This window comes from Lygodium microphyllum, chromosome 10 (assembly GCF_053477565.2).
Source record: "Lygodium microphyllum isolate KBCC chromosome 10, Lygodium_microphyllum_v1.1.10, whole genome shotgun sequence".
Taxonomy (NCBI): Eukaryota; Viridiplantae; Streptophyta; class Polypodiopsida; order Schizaeales; family Lygodiaceae; genus Lygodium; species Lygodium microphyllum.
The window spans coordinates 121,249,680-121,262,688 of record NC_141144.1 but is presented as its reverse complement, the minus strand read 5'-3'; the positions used below and the strand labels follow the sequence as shown (position 1 = coordinate 121,262,688).

Below are 13,009 nucleotides of genomic sequence, written 5' to 3'. Positions count from 1 at the left end.
AGTTTTGGGATGCATTGTTGCCAGTTACTTCTTATCGCTCAGTGCTCTCCATGAGCAGGTGCAGAAGTATGTTTGTGGTTTGCCAAAGGAATCAAGGATTTTTGCATTAAGTCCACTGTTTCTAGCATGTCTCAGCTTATAGAAATTAGTACTATAGCCGATACATTGCTGCGTGGAAGGATGCAGGATTCCACGATGATGATGCCAAGTCACATGTCAAAGCGGCAAAGGCTGAGAAAAAGAGTAAGTCTGAAAATAAAGTTGAAAATCGGGGCAGATCTGAAAAAATAGGGCTGGAAAGAGGAACAGATTGCAGAGAAAGAGTGGGAGAAGTGATACATTGTCACATAAACCTTAGCTGTCGACTGTCATTATGGTTTATCACACTAAGTTGGATGCCATGAAAGAGCAATATGTTGCTGATTCAAACTTTGCTAATGTTTATGATCAACTTTGCAATGGCCAAAGGCATGGACACTTTGTGCTAAGAGATGGATTTTTGATGATGCATGGACGATTGTGTGTCACAAAGCAGTTAAGGCCTAGAGTTATCATTGAAAGTCATGCTCTTTCATATGTAGGACATAGAGGTATTGATGCCACGGTCAAGGTAGTGGAGCATTTCTTTTATTAGCCAGCTTTGAGGCATGATGCAGAACAGTTTGTTAAGACATGCATCGTATGCCAGAAGGTAAATGATAGTCAAAAGATACCGGGTTTATTGCAGCCCTTGCTTATTCCAGATAGGCCTTGGCAGAGCATTGCAATGGACTTTATTTTTTAGCTTCCTAAGACACCTACAAGGAATGATGGGATATGGATTATCATTTGAAAGTTTAGCAAACAAGCCCATTTCATTCGACGAGGAAGAAAATAAAAGCTGATCATATGGCACAATTGTTTTTGCAACACATCTTTAAGTATCATGGTATGCTAGAGTTGATCATTAGTGATTGAGACCCTCGAATGACCAATTTATCTTGGAAGGGCTTGTTTGAGAATATGGGTGTCTCTCTAAAATTCTCATCATCCTTCCATCTAGATGATCAGTCTGAGGAAGTTAATTCCACAGTGTTAGATCTTTTGAGGTGCTATGTTTCAGACCACAAGACATAGTGGGAGTAGTATTTGCCCTTGGTTGAGTCTGCTTACAACAACACAGTGCATAGTTCTGTGGGCAAAGCTCCATTTGAGGTGGTTGAGGGTGGCAAGAAGGTACCACCTATTCTGTGAACTAAGGATAACATCTTTGAGGTTGATCGTTATGTGGAAAACTTGGATGTAGCCTATGCAAAGATAAAATATGCACTTCATAGATCGCAAGAAAAGCAAAAGAGGGCACTTAATCGCCACAGACGTGCTTTGCAGTTTGCAGAGGGTGATTATCTATTGCTGTGTTTTGAAAAGGCAAGGTTGAAAAAGATGAAAGGAAGAGAAAGATTGCATTCGAAGTTGAGTATGAGATACTATGGGCCATTTTAAGCGTTGGAGAGCATCAGTGATGCATGCTATAGGTTGAAATTGTCTCCACACTAGCGGATACACAATGCCTTTCATGTGAGCTTGCTTAGACATTTTCATAGAGATGTGCCAAAAGATGTCTCTTCTAAAATTCAGCTGGAGGTTGAAGAGCTTGATGAAACACTGGTTACCAAAGCAGATTTTGGCACACAAAGAGAGGAACATTAGGGATAAGGTTTCCAAAAGATACTTGATGAAGTTTATGAATTATTCGCCAATGGATGCCAAATGGATGGAGTAGGATGACTTGGCAGACCATCCTCAGATCTTGTAGCTTTACCTTGTCACATGGTTAAGTAAACGTTGCACACGTGAGGTGTAACTGGGGTTAGAGTAAAAATACAAGCTCGGGACTTTAGAAAATCATGGGATGTGAAAGATAAAGTTGCTATAAGTTATGCTGCACAAGTACTTGGTCGTATCTGGTGCCAACAGTTGGCCTAGGTCATCGATTTGGCCATAAGTGTCAGTTGGTGACACCAGAGAAGTGGCGTTTAATGGTACACCAATCTGATGTTCAGAGATTACGCAGAGACACTCGAGAATAGAAGTTGTCTAGCCAATTTAATTATTGGCCAGTCAGATTATTTTTCAAGGCACCAAAATAATTATTAGATTAATTTTCAGTATTTAAAGGCTGAAAATTAATATTTAATTATGAAAAATGTTGAAAAACCATTTGGAAAGGTTGCCACTTGTCAAAAATGCCCATGTAAAATTGAAAAACGTCTTTAGAGGCTAGAGAGAGGCATTTTTATAAATTCAGCTTGCAAGAGAGAGGGAGGGAAGGTTGCTGGTTTGATTTGCAGCCATTGGAGGACCTTTTGAGGCAGCCAAGGGCAACAGAAGACCAATCAACAATAGGTGACGGCATCTACAGGTTGTTGAGATGGGGCAACAGCAGTAAACGATCGATTTTCTTTAATTCTTTACATCTATAAGCTATTGTGGCAAGGCAGCAGTTGCATTTGACTTATTTTCACTCATTCTTTGCAACAGAACTCTGAATCTTCACTCTCTATAGTTTTCTTTCTCATCTTTCAGTCATTTCATATCCTTGCTTCAAAGATCTCAGCATTTCGACCCTTGGAGGTTGAGAAATTGCAAATTTATTTGTTCTAAACTTTAATTTATAGCAAAAATTAGGGTTTAGCAATAGCCTTGGAAAGCGTGTTAGAAATTGGAAGCTCCAAGATTTGGATTCAACAAGGTTGAAGGTGAATTTCAGCTGAATTTAGGTTGAGGACTAGTCAGCCATTGAATTTGGGGCATTTCCATCGTCTATGAAGTGGGTGAAGGCTAGTTAAGTGCTTGAATCAAGGGGCAAAATCGATTGAAGACTTGCTGGTCACTTTGGACAGCAAGGGGAGTTGAAATACCGAAAGGGATTGGGAGAATCCCATTGTAAATCAACTTTTTCTTCAATAAAGCTAAAGAAATACCAAAAGGGACACCAATTTTGGTGCCAATCAGGTGTGCATTGTCCAAGATCAGTATGTAAATTTGTATTTTCAGATTTGCATTAATTGTTTGCTGTTGTAATTAAGTTGTAATCAGGGATTTACCACCCACCCACGGAAGGAAGGTTGGTTACACAGTCTACAGATAGTTCTATTAAGCAAGTAATGATGCTATGTGACAGGTGGAGGATTAGTCATTGATTATTTTATTCAATTTTGATGTAGTTGGCCACTTTTTGATTAGGTCGGCTAGTTTTGCTGGCCGCTTGCATCATTTTATTGTATTATTTTCTTCTATTTAGGCCTAGTTGGTAGCCTGCCCTCCTCACTTGCATTTTAGCTATTGGTGGAAGAGAGACAACTCGAGGAGGTATAACAACAGTCCTTGTATATCTACCCTCTTCATTTCAGCATTCATTGATGAGAGATTTCTATATCTTCTCTCTCTTTTCTCTCTTGCTTTTTCTCGTGCTCATTGTCTTTCAGTCCTGTCCATATGCTTCCGCATTCGTTGCACTTTAATAGAGTTTACCTTCTACGAGTTTTTTGAGTTTCTACAGGAGCATGGCATTTCACGCTAGCTTGCCTCTATCAACTCCCCTTCACAAAATGGAGTAAGACGTAGGAATCAAACCTACTCTATGCTGTTCACCATAGAGCTCCTTCAGCACCTTTGGATTGAGGCTGTTAATACTTTGGTGTACATCCTTAACTGGTGCTCAACTGTGATTGTCCCTTAGAGGGCTCCATATGAGGTATTTTTTGGCTCTTCATCTATAGTTTTTTACTTTAGAGTATTTCGGAGTTGTGCCTGCATGTACATCCTTGATGATAAGATAAGCAAGCTCACTCCCTAACTATCGGATCCTTCGAATGACGAACGGGGATAGTAACAAAAGGCCAAAGATCGAATGTAGATACACTTCACTTTGCAAAACCAATGAGCAACAACGACACAAGCAAAAATAGAGATTGTGTGCACCATCATTTAGTGCAGTCTCTCTTTTCAAGTGACATGCCATAACATGCACATGTAGAAGGATGATGGGGAGAAAGAAAGAACAAGAAAGTTATATTGCTTTCTACAAAAGGTCAAATTAGTCTATGAGACCAAAATATTACTTTTGAAAAATCAAGGAATTTTTAAAGTCCCAAAATAGGTATCATCTAATAAATGGAAAATAAATAGTAAACAATACATAGTTGATGAGTAAAAAATGATGTCTAAGCCAAATACAATGTGGAACTGCTAAGGAGACACTCTCATTCTAAGATACCTCTCATGGGTCTGTCTAGCATAGAGAGACTAAGCGGCGAGGTATAGTCCCACAATGATGGTGTAGTATCATGTGTTTGCAGATGATGCCTCTTGCCAGTTGGGTATGGGGAATGGGCTTTGCATCTCTTTGTGGATATATCTAGGGTGGTCCCTCGTAGTGGGGCTAGCTGGGCAACAGGCTTTGCATCTCTTAGTGGCTATATCAAGGGTGGTCCCCCATAGTGGGGCCGTCGTTTGGTCCAATGAGGGCTTTGTAGTGGAGGGAGTATTTGATACTCTATAGAACTCCATGAGTGTGCGTTGATGTGTGGCTCTATGTCTTTGCTTTTGGATCCAGACTCCATAAGAGATGCTCTCTGTGGCAGCGTAGCTCTAGTAAGAAGAGCTCAAGACATCTTTGATCCGAGAAATCCATCACCTTGGATATTGGCCCAAATCGCTCTCTAAACAGGCAACGAAAGTGCTCTCGGATCTCATAGTACATTGGGCATATGCAAAGGTAGTGCTCCTCTTACTCTTGGTTGAGTAGATAGAGCTAGCAAATCTTGTCCTCTGGGGGAAGGGAGTCGATTATGTACGTGTCTTGATCCAAAGCTGTCCAATGGCGCATCATACACTATGAGACAGGTGTGCATCCATGTATCTCAGGCTGACAACAAAGCCATCAAGGGATATGTGCACAAGATGCTTCTAGTAGAAAGCCATCTTTCTCCCTAGATTCTTAGTAGGTGTCACCGATGTCTTGGTTGTGTGTAATTGAATAATGTCCATCTTAATGAGGTTTAGCTCCTCTTGTCTAAGCTCCAAGTGAGGACAATCCAATCTCCAGTGGCGCATCGTACACTATGAGACAGGTGTGCATCCATGTATCTTGGGCTGACAACAAAGCCATTAGGGAATATGTGTAGAAGATGCTTCTAGTAGAAAGCCATCTTCATCCCTAGATTCTCAGTAGGTGTCACCCATGTCTTAGTTGTGTGTATTTGAATAATGTCCCTCCGGATGAGGTTTAGCTTCTCTTGACTAAGCTCCAAGTGAGGGCAATCCAAGCTGTATTGTAGTGGTGGGAGATGATCCATGTTTAATCTGTGAAGCCGTAGCCATGCATTTGTTCGAGCATACCAGCACTTAGTATTCCCTTGTAATGCTAGTTGTCTAGACAACTCTAGTGCAACTTGGGAGTATCTTTGTCTCGGCAAGGTCTAGAGCCTATGCAAGAAAGTCACTCCCTGGAAGAGGGCCTCTACCATTATGGGTGGTGCTCACTATTTGGGGGGAGGGAGAGAGAGAGAGAGAGTTCCAAATTTACGAAAAAAAAAAAGAGAGAGTTCCAAAGCAATTTGCAGTTCTTGGGCCTGAAGGAGGCCGATGAGTTGAGTATTAGGATAAGGATAGTCATTCGGGATTGAAAGACAAGGGCCAAGGCTATGAATATGATATAAATTGACTCCCTCTAATATCTAACTTAGGGGTAGTTGGATCATTTGGCCGTTTGGGAATTGAAGAAAGTCAAACATTTAATGATTATTTTCTTGCATTCAGGTGGACTTAATGATTTACTGCCTTAATTAAGTGATTTAGCTAAGACAACTAAAGGCTATGACTATTGTTTAGTGAAGGACCATTGTTTTTGCTTAAATGCATTTTTAAAGCTTGACCATCATCTTCAAACTTCAATGAGACACTAAAATCTCATTTTAGCCAAAAAGTTGAGACCCCAAAGCCAACTCTGATTAGATCAGAAAATAGTCTAGTGTCTAAGGATAGTAGAAATTTCAAAGTTCTTTGCTCTTTGTTGGAGATGCATGCAATTTAGAAAGAACTACGTGACTTGATTATGGCTGTCATTATCTTGCCAAAAAAATGGATGTATGTATGTCTGACTGGTGTAAAGAGTTGGTCTTCATAACTGAAGTATTCCTTGGCATACCGTGGCTTAGAGTCTCTTTTTGACCGGAAGTTATGGTTGTAACTTGCATTTATATGTAGGGGGTTTTGCAAAATGGGTACACAAAGACTCTAGAGAGGCATAGATCAGGAGGAACACATTCAACATTTTAAACTTTTCCCTTCAGTACGAAAACTATGTACACCATGTAATGATTTCTGCTTATTTGTTTTAGCTTGAATACAGATCATCTTTTATGCAGAAGTAAGTATTCTCATTAAGTTCATTACAATGAAACTTTTTATAGGTTAGTGGTTCACCATGGACTATTGAGCAGCTGTCATCTGAAGTTTTCCCTTAGAAAAGAACCCTTTTCATAACACGTTTCAAGAGGTACAAGAAGAGGGCAGTTCCTGCTTCTAAGGCTGAGTATAAGCCACATGGCACTCCTCTTATGTTGGTGCTTTGACAGTTACACAGGCAGCAAAACCAAATCTTATGGCACTACAACAAGTATAAACCTTCTGCAATAAGTTTCCAATATGTGACTTCCCCAAGTCTTGCGAAGCAGCAGTTTTCTTATGCTGTATCTTATTTTCTAATAGAAGAGCCAATTTCATATATATTGCCCAACTCAAACAGCATTGATGTACCCAAGCAGATGGTGAAAACTGTGCAGAATTGTTCTGCTGTGTGTATGCTAACAAAACAAGTAAAGTGGTTCCTTTGCACATATTGCTTGCATGGGATCCCCATGCTGTTTCATGAAATGTTTGTAGAAAAATGGGTACCTTAATGTCACTCAAAGAGCTTCCTAATGAGCGATTTAAATGTGGAGGTGTTCTGATAAACATCAGCTGTTGATGAGACAACACTGGACTATGCAGAGTATGACATTAAAAAAATTTGTGAAGCTGCATTCTGGGACATCCATTGTTAAAAACCCACTCCTTGTAAGTTGTGTGTCATGGTTCTCTCTGCACACATGCCTCTTAAGTCCTTATGCACACCATGCACCCAATCTAACTTAGCTCATGTGGGTGGATTGGTGGGCTTCTCTTCACCTTATGCCTTCTTCCCCTTCCCCAGCTTGGCTTGCAGAAGAGAGAGATGCCACATCTTCAAAAATACTTTACCTTTAGAAACTCTATGGTCAAACATGGTCTTGTCTGGTGTGGTTGTTAAGTACCTGGAAGGCATGCGGTCATCCGGATGGCTTAATGATGAACTCCTTTAACTAGTTGATATTGTCCCCAGGTAAAGCCTAACCTATAGTAAAACTATTCTATCTTACAGTGTTGCTACTTTAGTAGTATGAACTCATTTAACTAGTTCATTTTGTCATTAGGCAAAGCCTAACCTATAATAACACTTAAAACAATTCCAACTTGCAGTAATGCTACTTCATTATGACCTTGTCTTATCTACTTGTATCTGCACCAAGAAAGCATAATAAAGTTAGATCACTTTACCGTGTCTCCAGTGGATTCGACCAGTACTTGAAATGTTCATACTTGGAGTCACTAACATCATCAGCCAGCCCTTGTGAAAAATGAGCATCTCCACGTTCCATCATTTGAGGAGCCACAAATCTAAGAAGTTTAGGTATGGAGCTTGCAGTGTAAACTTTTTGCTCTTCAACTGCTTGAACACTTTCCCAACTGAGGCTATGATACTCTGTCCAGACATCGCCACAGGAAATATTTGAACAAATTGGCGTGCCTTGCCTTGTATCCTATATGCAAGTCGGTGCTGTTCTAAGTTAAACAGTAGTAGGCACATCTATTGGTACGACCTTCCAATTATGTATTAATCTAAATCTGCCTACCTGCAACATCAATCGATGAATTTCATTTGCTGGAGATTCAGCGACATCTTTCCCAAATGAAATTATCCTTCCATAATGTGGCACGGGCTTTCCATGTTGGCATAATTGCTTTGTGTGTAGCCTATTGTTTGTGTGGGCTGCACCATTACCTTGTTTCTTTTTTGATGCACAGTCATACCCCTCTTCCGGTGACCAATCGAGCCCTCCCCACACAGTATCACCTCCTTTAAGTATCATCGACATGGTTGAATCCCAAGTCCGTGTAACTTGCATGATATGCTGGAGAGTCTGCAGTCCAAGAATATCAGACTCCATCACTCCAGGAGCTGCTGCCCTGGTGTCATATAGACAATAAAATAAGAAAAATAATCTGTTTTAGCTATAATGAGGGAATCAGTGACAGCAGACAGGAATCTAACATGACACCATGTGAAGATTAAGCCCATAGTAGGGAACCACTTATCAAGATCTTTTATCATGGACATGCTACCATTTATCAAGAAGACCACTCTTAAGGACAGAACATCTTTCATAAAGACTTTGTCTCTTTGAAGAGAGATCAAAAGCTGCACAGTTATGCTACAGCAAGATTAAAAACAAAAGACGAAAATACGGACTTGAAATAGGCTCATCCATATATAGACATAACCAGCCAAAATCCAGATTCCAGATCCTAGCCTTTAATCTTGAGTGAGGTAAAGAAGGTGTACTTAATAATCTTAGCAGCCCATACTAAGTCTGCTAATTTATCTTCACCTTAGCAGCCTATACCCAATGCTTCTATACATGCATCTTCCTAGCCTGTATCAAGTGCTTACATGCTATATTGGTTTTGAGGTGAAAAGGTTGTGATTAAGAATCTTAGTAGCCCATACCAAGTGCCTTCATATCTGTACCTATGCTAGACTAATTGCTTATCCTATAACACTTGACCAAGATTCAGAAGTTGTGTTGGTAGTAAGGTGGTTGAAGCAATTAATTTAGAAATGGCATGATATTGTACTATGCTTGTGAGAGCAGTCAACTATTCCTTATGTAGAGGTACTTGCTTCAGTGACATGATGCATACTCAAGGATTAGGTGAAAGGTGGCCAATGAGCCAGATATGTTTCCACACACTCTCCTGTAAATTAGCTCATATGAGGCCTGAGTATATCAAGAAAAGCACAGACTCTGCTAGAGCAAAATGAGGCACATTTCTGAATAAGCACTGCACCTTGGACAAGTGATTGACACTATTTACCAGCATGCATCTCTGCAAAAACACCCTCTAGAATGATCCCGAGCAAACCAAACTTTATTTGCTTTCTGAATCATTCATCTCTTATCTTCAACCATTGTATGATAAACGTGATTAGCTGATCATTTCAGGAAATCATCTTGGTGCATAAAAGCCCAATCCAACCATGGGGATGAAGGCTGAAATGCGCTCTCTCTCTCTCTCTCTCTCTCTCTCTTACATCATGCATCTGCTCCTCTCCTCTTGCTGCCATCACATCTACATAACATTGTCATAGCTAGTAAGCCTCAACACATGGAGGATGTCCGCTTGATGCTTCCTCACCCTAAGCATGCATGTGATCACTATCCTAAAGGCTCTTCTTTTATGTTTGATGAAGCTTCGCCACCTGTGCAATCTTTCCTATAGTCACTGGGAGCGGTCAATTTTTGGTGCTCTGTTCCCATTCATGTTCCCTGGCCCCATTTCCCATTCCCATGCCTATTCCATGTGATAGTATAGTCATAGGGAATGACATCTCGTGGCTGTTCCTATTCTCCCTCCCATTCCTCGCCCCCATTTCCCGTTCCATGTAACTAAAATCTCTTCAAGATCAACTAAAGGAAATGCAACAAAAGCTTGCCAAGCTGCATATTTCCCACTTTCCACTTGTGCCCATAGCCATTTATATGTTTCCTCTTAGTTCCATCCCAATCCCTTCAATGGGGAAAGTAGCAACATGATTAGGCCAACATCAATCTATAGCTTTCTTTTTTTGTCAAGAAAAGGAAGTCCTATTAGTAACACCTTGAAGAAAATCTCCCTAAGGAAAGTACAAACTACAATGAACTTACAAAGTAGCTAAGTCATAGAAACATGAAAATGGGAATGGCAATGGGGACGCCAAACCTAGGGAATGGGGACGTGGAAACGGAAACTGCATTAAAAAATTAAAATTAAGTAAAAATTTATTTTTCATTCATAATTCATGTGGAGTACTAAAGCCAAGGTATATAATCCACAATGAAAAATTAATATTTCAATCAATTCATGTGGTGCCGTGGGCAAAGCCAAGACAAGCACGTGAGTGAAAGATAGGCACAGGCTGTAGGTGACGTTGGTGAGAGACATGCACTTGATTTGGCAGGTGGTAAACTGGGGCAGTTGACTAGTCACTTTGCAAGTAAGTTTTGTGCCATGTGGCATTCCCTATCACGTTCCTGAGAGGGAATGCAGGGCATTCCCTCTCAGGAACAGATTTTGGTCTAAAACAGCATTTCAACATCCCATGGGGACTGATTTCGACCATTCCCTATCACTATTAGCTAAATATACCACAAATACAATCGTTGTGTGAAAAACCAATCCGGTGGACTAAAATGTTGAAACATTTGAGGGGCATTGTGGAAAAAGGTGCTAGAGTCCTAGGTCTACAAGGAGGCCTCTCTCCTCATCCTCTCAGAGTTGCCCTATATCCTCTCCCATCCCAGTAAAAAGTATGGATGATCTCTATCCAAATCCTCGAAAGAGTCTTTGCTATTTATACATGATGAAGGTCTATAGCATGAGTATCTATCGCGGTCCAAACATACTAGGCTATGATACTGGCAGTCAGCTTCCATCTACGACAATGCCCCTTGATCCACTGTGCCTAGAGCAATCTGAAGTAGAAATACTACTCCAATGCTACCCAATGATGAGAAAAGAAAGGCACACTTGAACATCCTCATAGCTACATGTTGGGCCTCTATTGGTGACCCGAGCTATAGGCCCATAGGTCATGACCATGGTCTTCGCTGTGCCATGAAATATCATCCAGAGGGCTCTCCTCCATACCTCTTGAGCTCTAGAGCAGTCCCATAGGTAATATCTCTGTGTCTCCTTTAGTTCTCTACATCTCGCACATGGCACTAGGTCTCTCCTGTATCCAAGCCAAGTGCCAACTGCTAAGCTCTTCTGAGCTAACAACCTAGGAAAAGGGATATCTTCCTAGGCCTAAAGTTGCTATAGAGCCTCCCAAAAGTCTCGTAAGGACTTCTTTGAGATTCCTTGTTTGTGCTAATAGGGGGTGGCTGCTGGCTGTGCTGTGCTGTGATTCTTGTTTGTGTTAATAGGAGCTTAGTGGTTGGTCAAGTGCCAACTACTAAGCTCCTGTGAGCTAACTGCCATAGGAAAAGGGATATCTTCCTAGGCTTAAATTTGTTATAGAGCCTCCCAAAAATCTGATAAGGACTCCTTTGAGATTCCTTGTTTGTGCTATAGGAGGTGGCTGCTGGCTATGCATTGATCCTGCTCATCTAAATCCTCCTCCCTAGCCTAGTGTAGCTAAAGCAGACTATGTTACATGGCCTATTAAGGAATGGATCCTTCCATACCCACTCTCTTGGATCCTACTTTAGTCTTTGGAGGGACCTCCTTTGATTACCCAATATCTCCATCCATCTAACAAGGGGCTGACTAGGTTTGGGTCAATGTATCACTTCCACTCGCACAATGTCTCTACTCTAATTCTCTTATCTATAAGCATCTCGTGAACTTTGTCTAGTCCAAGCCCCCTCACTAGAGGTGATCCTTCTTAATTATTAAAGTGAATGTCCTTCTCTACTAGTCACAATGCTTGCTAGAAAGATGTCCCCTTTGGAGAAGAGACTTTGGGAGTGCACAACGGAGAGAAAAATGAACATCGAGCAAATAGAGCAGAGTGAAAGAAACACAGGAGAAAGATGGAACAAATTGACAAAAGATTGAATGATACAAGGCTGCAACAATCAGCCTGATATGCAGCTTGGAGTGTCAATGTGGACGCCAAACAGAGGTAGGGGGATGAGACTAGAATGAGGAGGTGGCTGAATGGAGTGAGGGGGCAGGCTGCCTAGAAAAAGGCAAACTAAAACCACAAATAGTATAGTAGCTGTCTAGGCCCAAAATATGGGTGCCTAGGTCAGCCTGCCCAAATGACCAAAATGGTCATCTTGTCAGAAATGAAGTGCAGTGGTGCACCCTCAACCTAAAGTATCTAGCACATATAAAATGACAAACAAACACAATGTTAGCTCCAAATATCCTTGTTTAACTCATATTGAGGATCATAGGTAGGAGATGATTGTACATGATACATGATTGCTAACAAAGACCAACCCATATCTGGGAAATGCCTGTATCCATCCACCAATCTTGAGAAACTCCTATGATGGCCTCAATCATAGCTCTAACTCCCCTAAGACCCTGTAGACTAAGCCTTTAAATCTCTTACATAGCTCCTGAATTGTGAACTGATCCTGATCTCCCACTAAGGCAACAACTTGTACACCCTTCATCGCTAAGTCCTCCAGTGTGGTCTAACTCTCATCTCAACTAGTGGTTGAAGAGAAAAGGGTGTCTCCTCTTCTCTTTGGCTCTAGTTGGTGCTAGTTAATGAAGGCTAGATGATACAAATCTCCATGCCTTGATAGTAACATCTGCGAATTTGACCTCAAAGTTCCTCCCTAAGTCTTCGGTCCTCCATGTGTAGGTGTAATAGATTGAAGACTCCATAATAGAAGTTTCTTTAAGGCTCCTCACCTAGAAGAAGACCCCTAACAATAACCTTAGCTAATAATGCTTTGCATTGGCAATTGGGACCTATAATCCCCAATTGTCCTCCAGATCCGAGTTGTATAATGACATCCCAAGCACCTTTGCTGCAGTCAAGCTCTTTATCTCCTCTTGACCAAATATAGTTCCTAATACGACACTTCACATGGCCAATCCAATGCACAACTTTGAGAATACCCGACCGGGAGTGATACAACATGGTTGCAAGAAGAACCTACTG

General features: G+C 41.0%; 1 protein-coding gene and 1 long non-coding RNA gene across 4 annotated transcripts in view; one reads left to right on the top strand and one right to left on the bottom strand.

Moving 5' to 3' along the window:
- Positions 1 to 7,210, top strand: part of LOC148030505 (uncharacterized) — a 43,413-nt gene extending 36,203 nt beyond the window's left edge. The window contains exon 3 of one of the 2 annotated variants that reach the window (XR_015692203.1): positions 6,456 to 7,210. This is a non-coding gene — a long non-coding RNA (uncharacterized LOC148030505). The remainder of the gene's footprint in view (positions 1 to 6,455) is intronic. The other variant, XR_015692202.1, reaches the window with a different exon arrangement.
- LOC148030504 (phospholipid:diacylglycerol acyltransferase 1-like) overlaps positions 1 to 13,009 on the bottom strand; it is a 121,622-nt gene that overhangs the window by 36,874 nt on the left and 71,739 nt on the right. For both annotated transcript variants that reach the window (XM_087686847.1, XM_087686848.1), the window contains exons 4-5: positions 7,977 to 8,310; positions 7,621 to 7,883 (exon numbers count right to left, since the gene is read on the bottom strand). In XM_087686847.1, coding sequence (XP_087542973.1) covers positions 7,621 to 7,883; positions 7,977 to 8,310 — 597 coding nt within the window. The remainder of the gene's footprint in view (positions 1 to 7,620; positions 7,884 to 7,976; positions 8,311 to 13,009) is intronic.